This window comes from Astatotilapia calliptera, chromosome 5 (genome assembly GCF_964374335.1).
Source record: "Astatotilapia calliptera chromosome 5, fAstCal68.1, whole genome shotgun sequence".
NCBI classification, from domain to species: domain Eukaryota; kingdom Metazoa; phylum Chordata; class Actinopteri; order Cichliformes; family Cichlidae; genus Astatotilapia; species Astatotilapia calliptera.
In genome coordinates, this window is record NC_137426.1 from 29,475,498 (window position 1) to 29,491,885 (window position 16,388).

The window sequence follows — 16,388 nt, forward strand, 5'->3', positions numbered from 1 at the left end:
GAAGTTTGCCAGAGAGCACATGGATGATACAGCAGAGGATTGGGAGAATGTCATGTGGTCAGATGAAACCAAAGTAGAACTTTTTGGTATAAACTCAACTCGTCGTGTTTGGAGGAAGAAGAATACTGAGTTGCATCCCAAGAACACCATACCTACTGTGAAGCATGGGGGTGGAAACATCATGCTATGGGGCTGTTTTTCTGCCAAGGGGACAGGACGACTGATCCGTGTTAAGGACAGAATGAATGGGGCCATGTATCGTGAGATTTTGAGCCAAAACCTCCTTCCATCAGTGAGAACTTTGAAGATGAAACGAGGCTGGGTCTTCCAACATGACAATGATCCAAAACACACCGCCCGGGCAACAAAGGAGTGGCTCCGTAAGAAGCATTTGAAAGTCCTGGAGTGGCCTAGCCAGTCTCCAGACCTCAACCCCATAGAAAATCTGTGGCGGGAGTTGAAAGTCCGTGTTGCTCGGCGACAGCCCCAAAACATCACTGCTCTCGAGAAGATCTGCATGGAGGAATGGGCCAAAATTCCAGCTACTGTGTGTGCAAACCTGGTAAAGACCTATAGTAAACGTTTGACCTCTGTTATTGCCAACAAAGGTTATGTTACAAAGTATTGAGTTGTATTTTTGTTATTGACCAAATACTTATTTTCCACCCTGATTTACGAATAAATTCTTTACAAATCCTACCATGTGGATTCATGGATTTTTTTTTTTTTCACATTCTGTCTCTCACAGTTGAAGTGTAGCTCTGGTGCAAATTACTGACCTCTGTCATCATTTTAGGTGGGGGAACTTGCACAATCGGTGGCTGACTAAATACTTTTTTGCCCCATTGTAATTGCATTGCTACTGAGATTTCTTGTATTATTAATAGTAGAGTCTGGGGCATGTAATTGATTCACATCAACATTGATTATAATGCATTGTTATTTTTGTGCAGGGAGAGCAAAAACATAAAAACTCCCTCTCAGCTTGTTCGTGGCCAAAAATGGCCACCCCTTGTTTACATTTACAAAATGCTATAAAATTCCTATTTAATAAGAAAAATTTCCACTTTTTTTGACTTGATTTTTTTAGATTAGCATCAGTGCTGTTCATGAAAATCAAAATTTCATTCAAATTCAGAATTTTAACCCTTTAAATACCAGTTAGATCACATAATCCTAGGAACTCATAAATGGAAAAAATCATAAAACCACAATTCTTTTCCAAATAAAACATGCCATCTGATTTATTTTCTAACCATGGTGGAGGTTAGATGTATAGCAATAATTAAAAGTATCAATGAGTTTTATGCATCTTTGTTTTTTTGTGCAGTAACAGAAAACCAAAAAAACTCCCTCTCAGCTTGTTCGTGGCCAAATATGGCCACCCCCTGTTTATGTTTACAAAATACTATAAAATTAATATATATTAAAACATTTTTCTACTTTCGTTGACTTGATTTTTTAAATTAGCACCAGTCCTAGTCATGAAAACCAAAATATAATTCAAATTCAGATATTATACCCTTTGAATACCAGTCAGATTATGTATTATTATAGTAAAAATAGTAATAAAGTATAGTAATAGTAATAAAGTTCACATTTTTAGCATATGAATGGTGAAACCCAATATTTCTTTTTATCATCATTGCAGGTCAGTAACAGTAACAATGATTTATTTTTACTTTTTTTTAGGGGGTGGGGGGGGGGGGGGGGTGGGGGTTGAATGAATGGCCAAAAAGAAAATCACAAATGGTGTGTTAGTGGCCAGAAAGGCAGTTTAATGACCAAATAACCACTGAAATGACCAATAAAATGATCAAAATTTATATTCCAGTGTGAGCTTCTGTGTGCATCCTCATTAGCAGCAAGATGTGCTAACCACATTAGAGTGGTTTTTGTGGGCACACTTTCTACACCTGGTGCAAAGGGATGCTGTTCCAATCCTGGAGGTGCGCCTTTTGCATCTTCTTCTCATTTCGTTGGTGGGGTGTGGGTCACACTCTGGTTCAGACTACTGTATCTTGAGATCAATGGCAGAAGTGGCTGAGAATTAAGGAGAAGGGTGTCCTGCAATTGTTGAGGTCACCAGCATGTGTCCCAGCTCTCCCAGGATCACTCTTCATTTGTAGGTTGTAGAGGACTCCCCCACTTCAGTAAAGTTGTTTCCGGCGGGACAAAGGCATCATATCCCAAGACATCCAGGAGATTGGAGAAAAAGCCATCAGCCATCAGTTAGTTTTCTTTCTACAACTCGAGGTGCCAACATCCTCTCTAAGTTATCCAAGCAATATTTATGCCTATTGTAGTCCAGGATTGCTTCTTGCTTTCACGCATCCTTTATTCCCCATCACTGACTGCTGGTTCCTTGTGTGTTGCTGTCAAAAGAAGCACATTCCTCCGTTGCTTTGGCATGTGGGATATCGCCGTGGTAGTTTTGGTGAAGCCAAAGACAGACAACAAAATCTTCCTCTGTTGCAACTGGAGGAGCTGGGGAGGAAGCTCTGGGTTGTTTCCCCTGTGCCAGTTTTCATCTGAGGGGTTCCTCTGCCAAGGTGACCAAAGGAAAGACGTTGTCCTCGGAGCTCCTCCGTCAGTTGGAGTCTGAACCCCATGTCTTTTTTTTTACTTCCTGAGAACTTCCAGCGTTGTCATCCAACATGCTATGTATTGCTTTATTCTGGTGTAGGCTTTATCTCTACTTCACCTATAATCATCCAATCCTCACACCTTGGCCTCCCGTGCAGGTTTGTAAGGGTGCACAGGAGCTAAAAGATCTCCTTTGTTATAAAAAAAGTCAAAAGTAGATCTCAGGCTGCTAATGCAGGAAACTGCATACAGGGTGAGCCCTGGTTTGATACCAGTGGGTACTGGATTGTAGAGCAGTCTCTCTTCAGTAGTGGGACCCACATCGTTTTCCTTTCATGAGGGATCCACTCAGTCACCGGCTCCTCGGTCTCAGAAAATGCTCCTATGTTCTTTTCCATCAGCTGCTCGGCCTCCACCTCCATGCCCCCAACCCCAATCCTCCCCCAAAGAAGAGGATCCAGGCAATGGCTAGTACTCAACATCAGTGGTGATGCTGTCAGCCTCTTTGGAGATTGTCCCCTCATCTTCTGGAGAGGAACTTACTTCATCTTGGGCTGATGTCTTTTCTTCAAGGGCAGCTTGCTGTCCTTGCTCTCTGACCAGATCATACAGACAGTGCTTGAAGTAGTGATGACCTTCTTGCCATATTGCCAGAATAAATGATCTGGAAGCTGTTAGGCTTACTTACAGCAGTAGCACTGTCTGCACCTGCATAAACTCCAGGACATGTTTACAAACAGTGTTTGTTGTTGTTTGCGCTGCAGCTGCAGGTTTGAACTCTGCAAAATGTCCTGTGATTGGGGTTTTTTTTGTTTTTGTTTTTGTTTCTAGAGTTAATATTTTGGGTATGGTATCTTTTTATGAAAAATACAAGAGTAAAAGTGCTTTTAACAAAGCTCAATAGCCTGCATCCACAGAAATTCACTGCAGCCTATGTAATGTTTGATGTGTCATTATTTATTCCAGTCTATCTTGCAAATACATGTTTGTGCTGCAATGTCATGCACAAACACAAACTATTAGATCCTTAAGATCAAACCTATGTCAAAATTGTTTCATTATTTTGGTCCATTGGAGTGTGGTAGGCCATCAAAGGCTGCTACTAGAAACTCAGAATATTACATGAAATTGCTTGCTTGGCCAAAAATGGGTAAATGATGTAATTTGGTAAAAAAAACATTAAAAACTATAATTTTCATGTGTTGAGTTTAGAATGAAAGCAATTTTACCTAAATCGCATGATATAGTACTGTCAATAACAAGGAATCAAAAAAGGTGGTTATAATGGGTTTCAATTGGCCAAAAATGGCCATGATAGAGTCAAGAGGAACAATTTGGTGTATAGTGAATATTGTTGATATTATTAAGGAGCTGATGTTGAAAAGTAAAAAATCTGAAAAAAATACACACCTTTGGAAAGTTTCATTCCATTTGCATTAACAGAACGAAAATGGTTGAAAAAACTTTCAAAAGTGAAGTGGCCACAAATGGCCAGGATAGAGCCCAGAGGGATCAAGCTGACTCTTACTTGTAAGTGTCCCCTTTATACCCTCAATCATAAATATTTCTCAGTAAAATAGCATATATTTAAGAGATATTTAAGTTAAAATTTTGTAATTGCAGACCCAAAAAATTAAGGCCCCACTTACCAATGAAAATGCATAATGTGGACTATAATTCCATAAGGAAGTTGGAATCTTTAAGTTATCAGCCTTTTTCAGAAAATGAATTTGGTTCTTCCATCCAAAATCTAACAGAGCTCTATCTGTAGTTTTACATATACAAGGGTCAACATGCAGAGATTTTGCGATGAATGTTAGTCTTGAGATTCAGACTTTGAAAGCAGAATTCGTCCTTTTAATGACAAATCTTGTAGAAACCATGAGTTTAATCTTCTTCTTCTTCTTTTTTAAACTTTTTCTATTATGGGATTGAAGTTATTGAAACATTGCTGTGATTCATTAAGTTCAATATTAAGTTTTTCACAGGGATATGTGAGATAGAGTCAGTATTACAATCCTTCGTCCTAAGTCACATTTTCTTAAGCTTAAGAAAAAGACCAGAAGCTTTAGACAATGATTTTAACAAAAGAAATCTGTGAGTTATATTTAAAAAAACAAAAAAACAAAAACAATGTTGTGTTATTAGCAAGCTGACTAATGAAAATTGTCATTTTAGTGATATAAATGCCCTGTAAGTTGCTAGATTTTATATGAGACCACAGTAGCTGAGCAACAAGAAGAAAAAGTTATGATGAAATCAAATTGAATGAAATTATGATGTCTGGTGCCAAATTACACATCATATTAACTGTAATACAGCAGTTGGCATTGTTACATAACACTCTAACCGCGTTGCAAAAAAAAGTCTCCAAAACCATGCTTTTTAAATAAATGGTGTAAAAACTGGTGTATACCTGTGTCAAAGGCCTATCTAAAAATTTAAAAACAGAATATAGCCATTATCTGGAAGTATGAGTAATCCAATAGATCCAAGGCAGTCTGATATTACTGGAAATATGTTTGTTAGGTAAAAAGCCAGGTTGCTCTTCATCAGTTATTGGTTATAATACCAATGTGATTTTCTGTCCAAAGTCAAGAGCCAAAATTTTGTAATCATTATTTGATAAGCGCATCGGACACCAGCTGTCAATTAAACGCAAATCTTTTTTTAGGTTTGGGAATTAGAGTAAACACTCCTTGAGTCATACTCCAGGGTTATGCACCAACTGATATGCGTTCATTAAACCGTTGCAATAAAAAAGGGAGCTCACTGGGGAGCAAATAATTTATAGAATGAGATGAAAGGCCACCTGTCCCCGGTGATGTATTATTTTCAGCCGTCTTACACAGTCTATGATTTCTTTAAGTGATAACGGAGCGCCACATAATTCCTTATCTTCCCGCTCAAGTTTGGGAGTGTTTTGTAAAGAGTTTAGAAAAGCCAGAGCATCACTCTCACACTATTTTGATGTATAAAGTTTTTTTTATATAATAAAATGAACAGAAATTAGATATAATATCCGGGTTATCAGTTCAACTTCTTCTATTCTTAAACGAGTAACTGTTTTCAGTTTTGCATTATATTTTTCTAACCTAAGAAAGAGGAATTCTGCCGTCCTCTAGCCATCGTTTCCGAGACACCACAGATGCCCCTCCTTTATACGTTGTCTAGTCTTTTTTTTTAATCTTGTTTTGTAACGCATTTACAGAACACTTGAGTGACGTCATTACTGCGCGCCCGCGTGTGGTCGGGTCAGGCGTCTGGACGCCGGGTAGCTTGTCAAATGAAATCGTTTAATTTGCTAAATAGTCTTTCTCGCACTAGTCAACTTTGCTCCCGAAGGACGAGGCCCGACGAGCCGTAGCATCAGCAGACATGTCTTACTGCAGGCAGGAAGGTAATTTTTATCTTCTTTCATTCATTTTTGCTTCCATGGCTGAGCAATGTCACCGAGCGACCCACCACCACCATGCTAGGCTAACGTCTACACCCAGTGAGACCTTACTGTTTGTTACAGTATGTCAGGAAACCGGCCAGCCTCCTGCTATAGCAACACAGCTTTCAAACAGATTGCAGTACTTTTTGACTTAATGTTGTGATTACTGCAGCAAAGTGCATGTAAAACAGTGACTGCGGTGCTGTTAAACAACTAGCAGTGTTGCTCTTGGTGCTGCCATGAGTTTCAAGCAGTAGGTGAAAAGCCAGTCACTGTCATACTTATTATAGCTTTTCACCTGTCCTTGTTCTTCAGTCAGCACATAATCTTCTCAGTTAATTTTCAAAGTGGAGCCAGTTGTTTCAGTCAGCAAGCCTTTACTTGTTGCAGCAATGTAAGATTATAAATGAAAGTCATAGGCCCAGTAACCCATTTCCTCGCGTTTTTGTGTTTTGCCTTGTTTTCATTTAAGGTAAAGATCGCATCATCTTTGTGACGAAGGAAGACCATGAGACACCCAGCAACGCTGAGCTGGTAGCGGATGACCCCAACGATCCATACGAGGAACAGGGTCAGTCTTTCAGACTGTATAGATGTGCTTTCCAAAAGAATAATTCGATTTATTTGCTGATGTGCAGTTGTTTGCTCTCCATAGTGTAGTGGTTTACACATTTGCCTGACAAATGAAAGATCCCTGGTTCATCTCCTGAGAAGAGACACAAATCCCTGTGGCGATACATCAGGAAGGGTTTATGATGTGAAAGGATCTACCCACTGTGGCAGGTTCTTGTGAATAAGGGTGCAGCTGATAGTAGCTTCTTCTTATTTAATGATTATAATACTGCAAGTTCTAAGCCACCCCTCATATCTTTATATTTTCCTTCCAAGGAGACAAAATTTCAAGTGGTCTTGATCAATAGTTCTCACAGTTTCAATGTTTTTCTTTGGAAATTGACAGCTTTTGACACTCATCTTCAGTCTAGACCTTGTACCTGACCATTTCAGAGGGTTTTGTATTCTTTTATTTTGTATGCTACTTAACGGTAACTTATAACTCATTTGAGTTAAAAAAAAAAAAAAAAAGAACCAATATGTTCTTTAAAAAAATGAAAGGAAGCTGGACAGAAAAGACGGATTAATTATCAGTACCCCCCCTTTTCTTTTTTTAAATTTCTCAGATAACTTTTGTGAAAACCTTTATGCCGTAAACACAGGAATGTTTCTTTCTCTAAAGACCACCCCATATAAACAACATTAGACCCTCCCTGAGCACTAAATATCTGTGACTAATTAAGCAACAGTCAGATCTACTTTAGGTTATTTTGTAATGAATAGTTAATGAACAAGAGTGTGTGTATGTGACTCATTAGTAAAATACCATTTAGGCTTGGACACTGTGTGGCTCAGTTTTTTGTGATACTGTCCGCTAACAGCTACAGATCCAGATCTCTCTTGGTGATCTTGGTAGTGCAGGATGCACTACTTTAGTTTCATTAAACATTTAAGGTTTTCTGCTAACCTGCCACGCTCTGATGTCTTTAGGCCTCATCCTGCCAAATGGAGACATCAACTGGAACTGCCCGTGTCTGGGCGGGATGGCCAGCGGACCGTGCGGCTCTCAGTTTAAAGAGGCCTTCTCGTGCTTCCACTACAGTAAGGAAGAAGTGAAGGGTTCCGAGTGCATCGACCATTTCCGTAACATGCAGGAGTGCATGCAGAGGTACCCCGAGCTCTATCCCCAGGAGGCCGACAAAGACGAGTCCGCCACCCCGTCTGACAGTGCTGCCTTAACATCCGAGAGCGACTCTACTGCGGTCACCTCAGCTGTTTCGTCTGACAGCACCTCACCTACAGACGACCAGGCCGCCAGCTAGAGTTGATTAGGTCAGTGTTAGAGACTTGTCCAAAAGGAGCTCCAATTGGTCTCTTCTCCTCCTCAAGCCTTCAGAGAGGGACTATTGATACAGTTCTGACACTCACAGGAAATCGACGGGCCATCAGGAGAAGAATTTCAGAGAGACGTAGAGCGTGTACACAAATACGAGCTGCTTTATTGGCTGAACACTTAAGAAAAAAACCTAATTAAGTTATCTGATTATTGACAGTGGGCCAAGTGATTTGCTTCAGGGACATCAGCCGAAATGCTCATTTTTATGCAGTGCAAACATGACTTGTTGCTTGTTCTCACGCCAGTCAGAATTTCAGCATTTGTAACTGTATCCCGAGGTCAGTTGTGTAGGAGTATAACTAAGCATTTATATTAGTCCATCTAAGAAATCAGAGGTAGATCTTTTGATTTGAGTGACGCTCAGCTTTATTTTACCTCAGACAGGTTTTTCAGCACTTCAACTTGTTTTCCACCACTCGAGACCAAAGCAGAAATAATCGACAGGAAAGCTGTTGAAGCATCTGTGCTGTTTTAGATGTTCTGTTTCTGACTTGTTGGCATCATGTATAAACCTACTGAGTCTCCATCTATAACTGTTAGTTTGGTCATCTCTTCCGTTAGTTTTCTATCTGGCCTGTCATATTTACCTGTGAATGCATTAATGTTTTTGTCATGTTAATGCAATCACGAGTCTTCAGTTGAATGCTGTGGTCACCACTCGTGGTTTTTCCAGATTAAAATGATTGCCTGACATTTTCAATCTCCGTTTTACTTTCATTCTAAAGAGAGAGGGCAGTGTCCCAGTTTCTTGTAGGATAAACATTTATATTTATTAGACAGTCGGCTGTGCTCATTCTTCAATGCTCAGATTTAACAAGGTGCTGGCAGTGTCCCAGAGTTTTGCGTTTTTTATTGACATCATAATTTTACGCAGTTGTTGCAGGTTGATAAGCGCAACATTCACATTTGGCTGCACTCTGGTGGCTCTGCAGGCCACTGACACACTTACTTCAGCTCATTGCCATGAAAGCAGGCTAAAATTATATGGACTTTGTTGTCCTGCTTAACGTAGCTATTAAAAGATGAGTAAACTGAAATGATAAGGGGGTGCAGGTGGTCATTACTTTACAACATTACTGGAGTAGGCTGTGGCATTTGAAATTTTGCTCAAATGGAACTAAAAGATATCAATAATCACCCCCCCACACAGTACACCCCTGAATTATAGATCCATGGGTTCACGTCAGATCACCTGGCTCATGTTCAGAGTCACTAAAACCACTGCTATGCTTAAACTGCAGCAGGTCTTCCTGCATATCTATCTGCATATCTAAATTCACAGAGTCCAAGCCACATGATTGGCTGATGAAATATTTTCTATATGAGCAGGTATAGCTGATGACGTGCCTGATGTTTCTATGTTAATTGCAGTATTTCACACTTGGTTTTCTGCTAATTAAATAAAAGGAGATGTAGTATTACAGGAAGATTTGTTAGCTTAACAAATCAAAGTATTTTTGCAGTAGCTATCCAGATCCAAAATGAATCTGACTATAAGGGGAAAAAAACAAGCAAAAATAAAATCAACTATTTATACAAATTAGGTCTTTAACATCAAGTACAGCACCTTAAGTCAGACCACTTTAACATCCATTCATTCTCTTATGCACATGTTGGATGCTTCTCTTCAGTTATGAAGCCTCAACGAGCTGGACACGTTTGACTCCTGGATTTTCAGTCCACTATCTGAATTGGTCACTCACTCATGAGTATCTTGTAGAATCCTTCTGGATTGCATTCCTCCTCATATTTAGATCATATGGATCAGCGGCATCCATTTCTCAGGCTGTTTGATACAATCAGACCTACACGAGGTGTCCATGGAACCACGACGCTCTGCATAGTGACGAGCAAACGGCCCGTTGCACGCTCCTCTTTGCCTGCAAGCAGGTACTCCATACCTGCGAGAGAAAAAAAATATAAACATACTGTATATGGATTCAATCTAAAACGTGAGTATTTTTATTGCAGGGATCTCAAACTCAGTGGGCCACATATGAAAGAAATCTGTCAGCATGACAGTTTGGGCTTGAATTGCCCAGATGTTAATTATAAAGCAGAATGTTTTTGTTAATTAATTTTATTTATTTGTTTAAAAATGTAAAAAACCCCAAAACAAAACCATTTTTATAAAATGTTTATATTAGATTGTGATGAATGGTAGATTATCTGTCATGTAATTGTTTATGAAGCTTATGCATAATAAGGAACATCTGTATATTCATTACACCATTTCCACTTCCTACCGCTGTGAAACTCAATGCTGACATCGTTGCTCTAGTCCAGTCATCTTCCTTCAAACCAGTCAGCCTCCCCTCTGTGTACTTTAAATCTTTCATTTTCCCTTCTGGACTCCTTCGTGCAACCCACCTCCTCGCCATCTCTGCCTCACACAAGTCCCTTCATCCAAGCCTCCATCATTTCGTCACCACCACTATCAGTGTCTAGACTTCTGGGCGTCCTGCCCTAATGGCTATCACTACTGGGATTTCATTCTGCTGTTATTGGGGCATCAGAGTCTAATCACCAAATAGCATAATTGGATTCTATATATCAATAAGTCATATTCTTAGTATTGATATAAGTATTGGAGTCTTCTAGGTTTAACCTCCCTGCTTTATTGTTATTGATGGGGGATAATAGTTGGTTTTGCAGATGCCTTTTAAGATTTGCTTGAAACATTTCTTACCTGGGTTTAATATGGGGCATGTGCAGCCACGGCTGGTCCAGGACAGAGGATAGATGCTGGCGGTTCCTAAGCGCAGCGCCACCTGACCTGATCGAAGGACCTTGCGAACTTTGACGTGTACTTCGGCATGGCTGCCTTTGTCATGAGCAGACAACACATTGGCCTTGATGACTGTAACAGGCCACAAAGAAAGAAAACAGAGAGATCATTCTGAACCTTAAACCAAACTGTAGATGTATGTAATGTTTTTTAATCAAGTGAAGGCTGGACCTTTTGTTGCTTACCATAATCATGTTTGGTCTTACAGAGCTCAGACGCACTTCTCAGCTTTTTCTCTTTACAGCTACACTTCCCTGTGTATAGAAACAGAGTTATGCTCTGTATATAGGAGAAAAATGGTTGAACCAGTGTTATTCATCATAATGCAGATTAACATCACCTGTGTAATGCAGAGCAGAGACTGTGAGCTCCTGAGACAAGTGTGCTTCTTCTTCAGTTGGCAAAAAATGATCCAAATCAGGTATTTTCCCACCAATGGGCACATTTAACATTTGCTTATTTGTGTAGCTGTAAAAGTGGAATAAAGCATGTGATGGTTGCCAATTACTCATCATTCATTAAATTTAGTCTGATAAGTGAAAAATATCTACCTGTGGAGACACTGGCCAGTGAATGGATCACATTGGTGGGGGCATGTGCAAGGTTTGCATCCCTCCCCTCCAAAGCCCCAGTAGCCAGGTAGACAGTGGCTGCAGCTTGTGCCCCCTACACCAGATTTACAGTGGCACTGGCCACTCCTAGCGTGGCACCAGGGTTCCTCCTTTCCAGGTGGAGAAGGGAAAGAACCCTGAGGATCACACCAGCAGCCTGAGTGACAAAAGTTAATTAAAACAGTTAGAAAAGTACCAGCAGATGGAGCTATAGCATTTGTAAGCTTCCCCAGTGTTGAATCTCTTTTACTAATAACAGCTATAGACATGTCAGCCAACCCAATGCCACAGTAAAACACCCCTCTGCCTTTTGACTCTTACGTGTGCACGTGTGGGGGGAGCTGAGGGGCAGGGATGGGTGGCGGTGGTAGCCATAGCGACAGCGATGGCATCTACGCCCCGCTGTGTTGTGCTGGCAGTCCTCACACACACCCCCACTGAGTCTGCCAGAGGAAAGCCATGCCCGCTGAGAGAAGTGGCAGGTAGCTGCGTGACCATGGCACTCACACTCTTTGGTTGTGAGGATGTGTGATGTCACAGCGACCAGGATGAGAGAGATGAGAGAAAGTGAACAGGTAACACGCTTAGCATGGTCCAATTTAAAATTAAAGTAACCAAGACATTCAACTGTGTATTTAATTTAAAAGGTTTGGACTGCATTAATTTTTTTAGGCAAGTGAACACGATTGCTTCTTGTCTTAGTCATTCACACTCACACACAAATAACCATGCATGTTACTACCCTCCCATCTGGAGCAATGCTTGGTCCAGTATCTTGGCCAGGAGGAGTTGGGGTTTGCACCACCAACTCTGCAACTAGTAGACAACCTGCAATCCATCACATCCTCCTCTAACTATTCACATCTCCCCCCCCCCATGCTTCAAAATCTTCTCTCCTCTCTGTTATTTTCCTTTGTCAGCAAAACAGCATCTCACATACGTAACAGCTGTACAAAGCTGCTGTTGGTTACTTACTCTGGCATGAGTTGGCCTCCCCACTGCTTCCATTGGCAGGCCTCCAAGGTTGATCATTGTAGAGCGGGGCGCACTTGTCACAGTGATCTCCAGCTGTGTGGTGAGTACACAGACACCTACCAAACACCTGGAAGACACATCTTCATCTACATTTGATTTTGTTGCAGATGCCTGCTGTACAAAGAACCATAAAATATGTCAAGGCTTAATGTAAAGTGTCAATTTAAAGGACCTTTAACTGTGACCTAATCTAATCTCTTTAAACCAATATTCTGAATGTGTAATTAATTATTTTTGTACCTTTTTCACTTCAGGGTTTTATCTTTTCCTTTTGATACAAGCATACATACATGCAGGATAAAATGCTCACCATGTTACTGTCCTCTGTTTCCTTGTTTCCATTGTTGTGTGGTACACAATACTCAGCATGTCCATGGCACAGGCAGGTGCCTCTTGCCAGTAAAGTATAAATAGCATAAGGTGCTGAAGCAGAATTTTCTGAACTGGATGGGGGGCTGTGGACTGAGGATGTGATGCTTGTCCAGCGTCCTGGGGGGGTCAGAGCTGGGCTACAGGTCTGGAATTTTAGCAGTCTGACACGGAGATTTGTGATGGTCAGGTGAGAGAGGGCCTCTGGACTGTAGGGGTCGAGTATCATAGCACTGCTGGGGTTTAGAGTACGTAATATGACCTAGAAGGAGAAACATAGCTTTAAACTGCACTGAATGAAACATTTGCACAATGCATTATATCCAAATATCCTCTACCTCTCCACCCGTGCAGGGTGCAGCATCAGTATAGCGGGATGTACACGGTGACCCTGGCTGATTGAAGTCATCAGGCAAACCGAATTCTAAGCTGCAATTATACGCAAAAACCTTTAAAGCTTCCCACGTCTTTCCAAAGTCCACTGAGCGTTCAATGGCCATGGCAGCAGGCCGCGGTGACTTGAACACCAAAACCAAGTGAGTAAGACAGAATTTCGTTTCCAGGTCTAAACGTATCTCATCCTGCTGCCCCCGCATGGTTCTACGTCCACCTGATGCCCACCAGGTATCTGGATGCAAGAAAGGGTCATCAGTCATGTGAAGAGCTGGGTGAGGATCCTGAGAGCAGGCCTGAGGACTGACAGAAGGTTGGGGACACAGAGGATGCTGGGATGTGCTGTTCCCACAGCAGTTTGAGAGGGTGAACAGGGTCCTGCCACTTGCCAGGTTTCCTATGGGTGGACTACAGGCACGGTCCAGGCAACTAGAAACTGAGGCAGAGGGTGAATGAGAGTCAGTGAGAGTGTGAGACAGTAGTGGAAAATGTTTATTCCATGACTGAGCAATACAGATCGTTCTTTTGATCTGCCGATGTCCGTGCTGCCAGTGCATTTTCCAACACATGGGACAAAGCCAAAGTGCTGCTCATTACGTTTTCCATGAATATTTAATTTGCCTGACCGCTGTGCTGTCACAGAATCCTGTCCTGCCCTCCCGACTGGACAGCGCTAAGACTCGGGTTACATGTAATGGAAGGACACAAAGCTGTCAGACTATCAAATGCATCAGGAGCGAGCGTAACTTTTGCTTTACGTTTGGGACAAGATCTAAAAACACAGCGAGTTCTTCAGTGTCATAGAAATTTACGTTCTTTACAATAACTCGGTAACCTAAAACATAACCCGAAATAGAGGGCACAAGGTCGCTGCTGATTTTTTTTATTTTTATTTTTTTTTTTAGAAATAAGAGCATCACTGCAAACGGATGATGCGCCTCACCTGCTTCGCTGCCGCGCATCACAACCAAAAATAGCCAACCGAGAGCCACCAGCATCAGATGTCGAGATGTCCCGAGCATATTAGACAGCGTTGTCCTCGTTCCTGCTGTGTTTACAACATGCATGGTGCGTCACACGCTTCCCCGCAGAGGTGGGTTCCAACATAATGTGTGCCCTAATTAACAGTCCAACTCATTTCTTTGGCTAATTACGCAATGCGCAAAGTGTCCAGATAAATCCAAGAGTAAGTAATTTTTTTCTCCCTCGATGTCCTTCCAGACGTCTGAGGCTCAGTTCATCGTCAGGGACGGCTTTCTCGAACAGATGCGGACTGTGCGTTTCAGGTGCACCAAATGAGAAGTCAGTCTTTCGGCAGCGAATTTAAAGCGAAATATTGCTAATTTGCACGTGATAGACCTTTCATGTCCTCCTTACTGCTCCAACTAAAATGCAAATAAACTCAAGTAAACATTTCCACGAATATCCATCCAATGCGACATCTGTGTGCACCGCCCAAGTCCAAAGCTCCATGCATTTATGCACAGAGGAGTGTTGGCTCTATTTATGGATCTCCTCCACCCACCCACACGCACACACAAATAAAACACCCCTATTTTACTTCAATCTGCCAATCTTTTATCCACATTGTGGTGTGTCGTGCGCTCTAGGGAAGGGACGTGCGATTTCAATGTCAGTCAGTCTCACACACGAGCTAAACCAGGTCCCCTCACTAACCTTAATAGGGCTATTTAATTACTTTATCTGCTTCTGCCCCTTTGTTTTTCAGTAGCATTAATTCCAAGTCATAATGCTCTTTGAAGTCTGTAGCGGGAAGAAATGGGGAGTGGGGAGCCAAGAATACTCCTTCGTGCAGTTATTTGCAGCTTGATGGACATTATGGCAACAAAAGGAACGTTCATGCAAATGAAAAGGACAAGAAAAGAGCAATTCTTCTTTAAAAACCGGCTGCCTGAATAGATTACAGTGACGTTTTTCTTTTTAACACTGGAATATAAACACATGTTCTGGTACTTAAAAAACATACCGTACAGTTCTTCGCTGAGCTTGATGCATTTTCTCTTCCTGGCGCGCACACACACAACAAATTGGGACAATAAACACAATGTCTCCTCAGTTTTATGGCTTAACTTCAAATAAAGGGGCGCTCGGAAAATCGGAAGAGACGCACAGAATTGGATTGGTTTCCATAAACGTCCCCAGTGACATAGAAAGTGTTTGTAGGACTGCCTGCCTGGTTGTGTGAAGTCAAAAAAAAAAATGGAATTAGAAAGATTAGCATGGACCAGCCATGATGTATTATTTTTGTTACCTTCAGGAAAATGACAGTTAATTTTCATTTTACCTCTACAATGCACAACTCTGTTGCTTGTGAAGCTCGCACACAAGAATTTCACTCACATGTGCTGTACCAATGTACCTGCACATGTGATGTGACAATAAAAGTGATTTGATTTGATTTGATAATCCTTGAAAGCGCATTTCCTGTCCTTTATGTCTGGATTTAGAATATTCGAGATGACATTATTTATGATCATTTATTTACATTTAAGAATATATTTCTCTTTTAATACAAATATAGAGAGCTTACTCAATATGGACAAAAAAATCTATTTACATTTGTTAATGCAAAGTCAACTATGTCACCAAATTTCATAGGAAGTTATTATCCATGAAGAAATCTGTGTCATCTGTCTCCCTCAAAATGACTGACAGTTTTCCTAGCCCACCTGACTGTGTGTGATATTTTAAACTGGGAGCCATTGCGTTGCAATAAATACTTCTAGCCATTAAAACAGTGCAGACCCCCACCAATGTGTTTTGAACCTTGAAGCCAAAATGAGCAGTTAAAGGCAATTTACTTGCAGTGGTGATTGCTTGTTGCTCTTTAAAATGTTTTATAGCTCTGCTGCAAACTTTTACCTCAAACCTACAATTTTCAAGCCTTTTTCAAAATGATAACACTCAGACGCAATAAGAACTTGTGCTAGAGCCAACTATACCACAGCAATGATTTGACTCTATGCTATATCCATTACCCGTTCTCCTCAAACGCACAAATCCACACGGACACCTGTGAAAAGATGTGAAATCAACTGCATGTGTGCTGTTAATGCAGAACCGACTCTAAATTGTGCTAAAGCAGTCATAGACTACAGCATGTCTGTGTGTCTCCAGCATTACCAGATAACAGCAAATCCCTCATAAATGGCATTGCCCTAATCTCTCATAAAACTATTCTTAGCATGTAGTGCACTG

At 41.1% G+C, this 16,388-nt stretch overlaps 3 protein-coding genes across 3 annotated transcripts in view; 1 reads left to right on the top strand and 2 right to left on the bottom strand.

Moving 5' to 3' along the window:
• Nucleotides 1–16,388, bottom strand: part of LOC145428749 (uncharacterized) — a 217,496-nt gene that overhangs the window by 159,289 nt on the left and 41,819 nt on the right. The window lies entirely within an intron of this gene.
• chchd4a (coiled-coil-helix-coiled-coil-helix domain containing 4a) lies at nt 5,770–8,666 on the top strand. The gene is made up of 3 exons (XM_026168749.2): nt 5,770–5,986; nt 6,498–6,596; nt 7,568–8,666. The coding sequence occupies exons 1-3, from the start codon at nt 5,965–5,967 to the stop codon at nt 7,897–7,899; spliced, it is 453 nt and encodes a 150-aa protein (XP_026024534.1). The 5' UTR covers nt 5,770–5,964; the 3' UTR covers nt 7,900–8,666.
• LOC113022838 (netrin-4) lies at nt 8,055–14,683 on the bottom strand. Its single transcript, XM_026168708.2, has 10 exons — nt 14,113–14,683; nt 13,115–13,605; nt 12,718–13,038; nt 12,348–12,474; nt 11,694–11,882; nt 11,313–11,529; nt 11,102–11,229; nt 10,947–11,015; nt 10,663–10,833; nt 8,055–9,874 (listed from the first exon to the last, which is right to left on the bottom strand). The coding sequence occupies exons 1-10, from the start codon at nt 14,234–14,236 to the stop codon at nt 9,738–9,740; spliced, it is 1,974 nt and encodes a 657-aa protein (XP_026024493.1). The 5' UTR covers nt 14,237–14,683; the 3' UTR covers nt 8,055–9,737.

What these genes read in the sequence shown, in the direction of transcription:
- chchd4a (XM_026168749.2), top strand. Translation starts at nt 5,965, where the DNA reads ATGTCTTACTGCAGGCAGGAAG. An exon ending in GTCTTACTGCAGGCAGGAAG is followed by an intron (nt 5,987 to 6,497) that starts GTAATTTTTATC and finishes TTTTCATTTAAG; the next exon opens with GTAAAGATCGCATCATCTTT. An exon ending in CGATCCATACGAGGAACAGG is followed by an intron (nt 6,597 to 7,567) that starts GTCAGTCTTTCA and finishes TGATGTCTTTAG; the next exon opens with GCCTCATCCTGCCAAATGGA.
- LOC113022838 (XM_026168708.2), bottom strand. Translation starts at nt 14,236, where the DNA reads ATGCATGTTGTAAACACAGCAGGAACGAGGACAACGCTGTCTAATATG. An exon ending in AAACAGAGGACAGTAACATG is followed by an intron (nt 12,475 to 12,717) that starts GTGAGCATTTTA and finishes TGTGTCTTCCAG; the next exon opens with GTGTTTGGTAGGTGTCTGTG. An exon ending in TAAGACCAAACATGATTATG is followed by an intron (nt 10,834 to 10,946) that starts GTAAGCAACAAA and finishes GGCCTGTTACAG; the next exon opens with TCATCAAGGCCAATGTGTTG.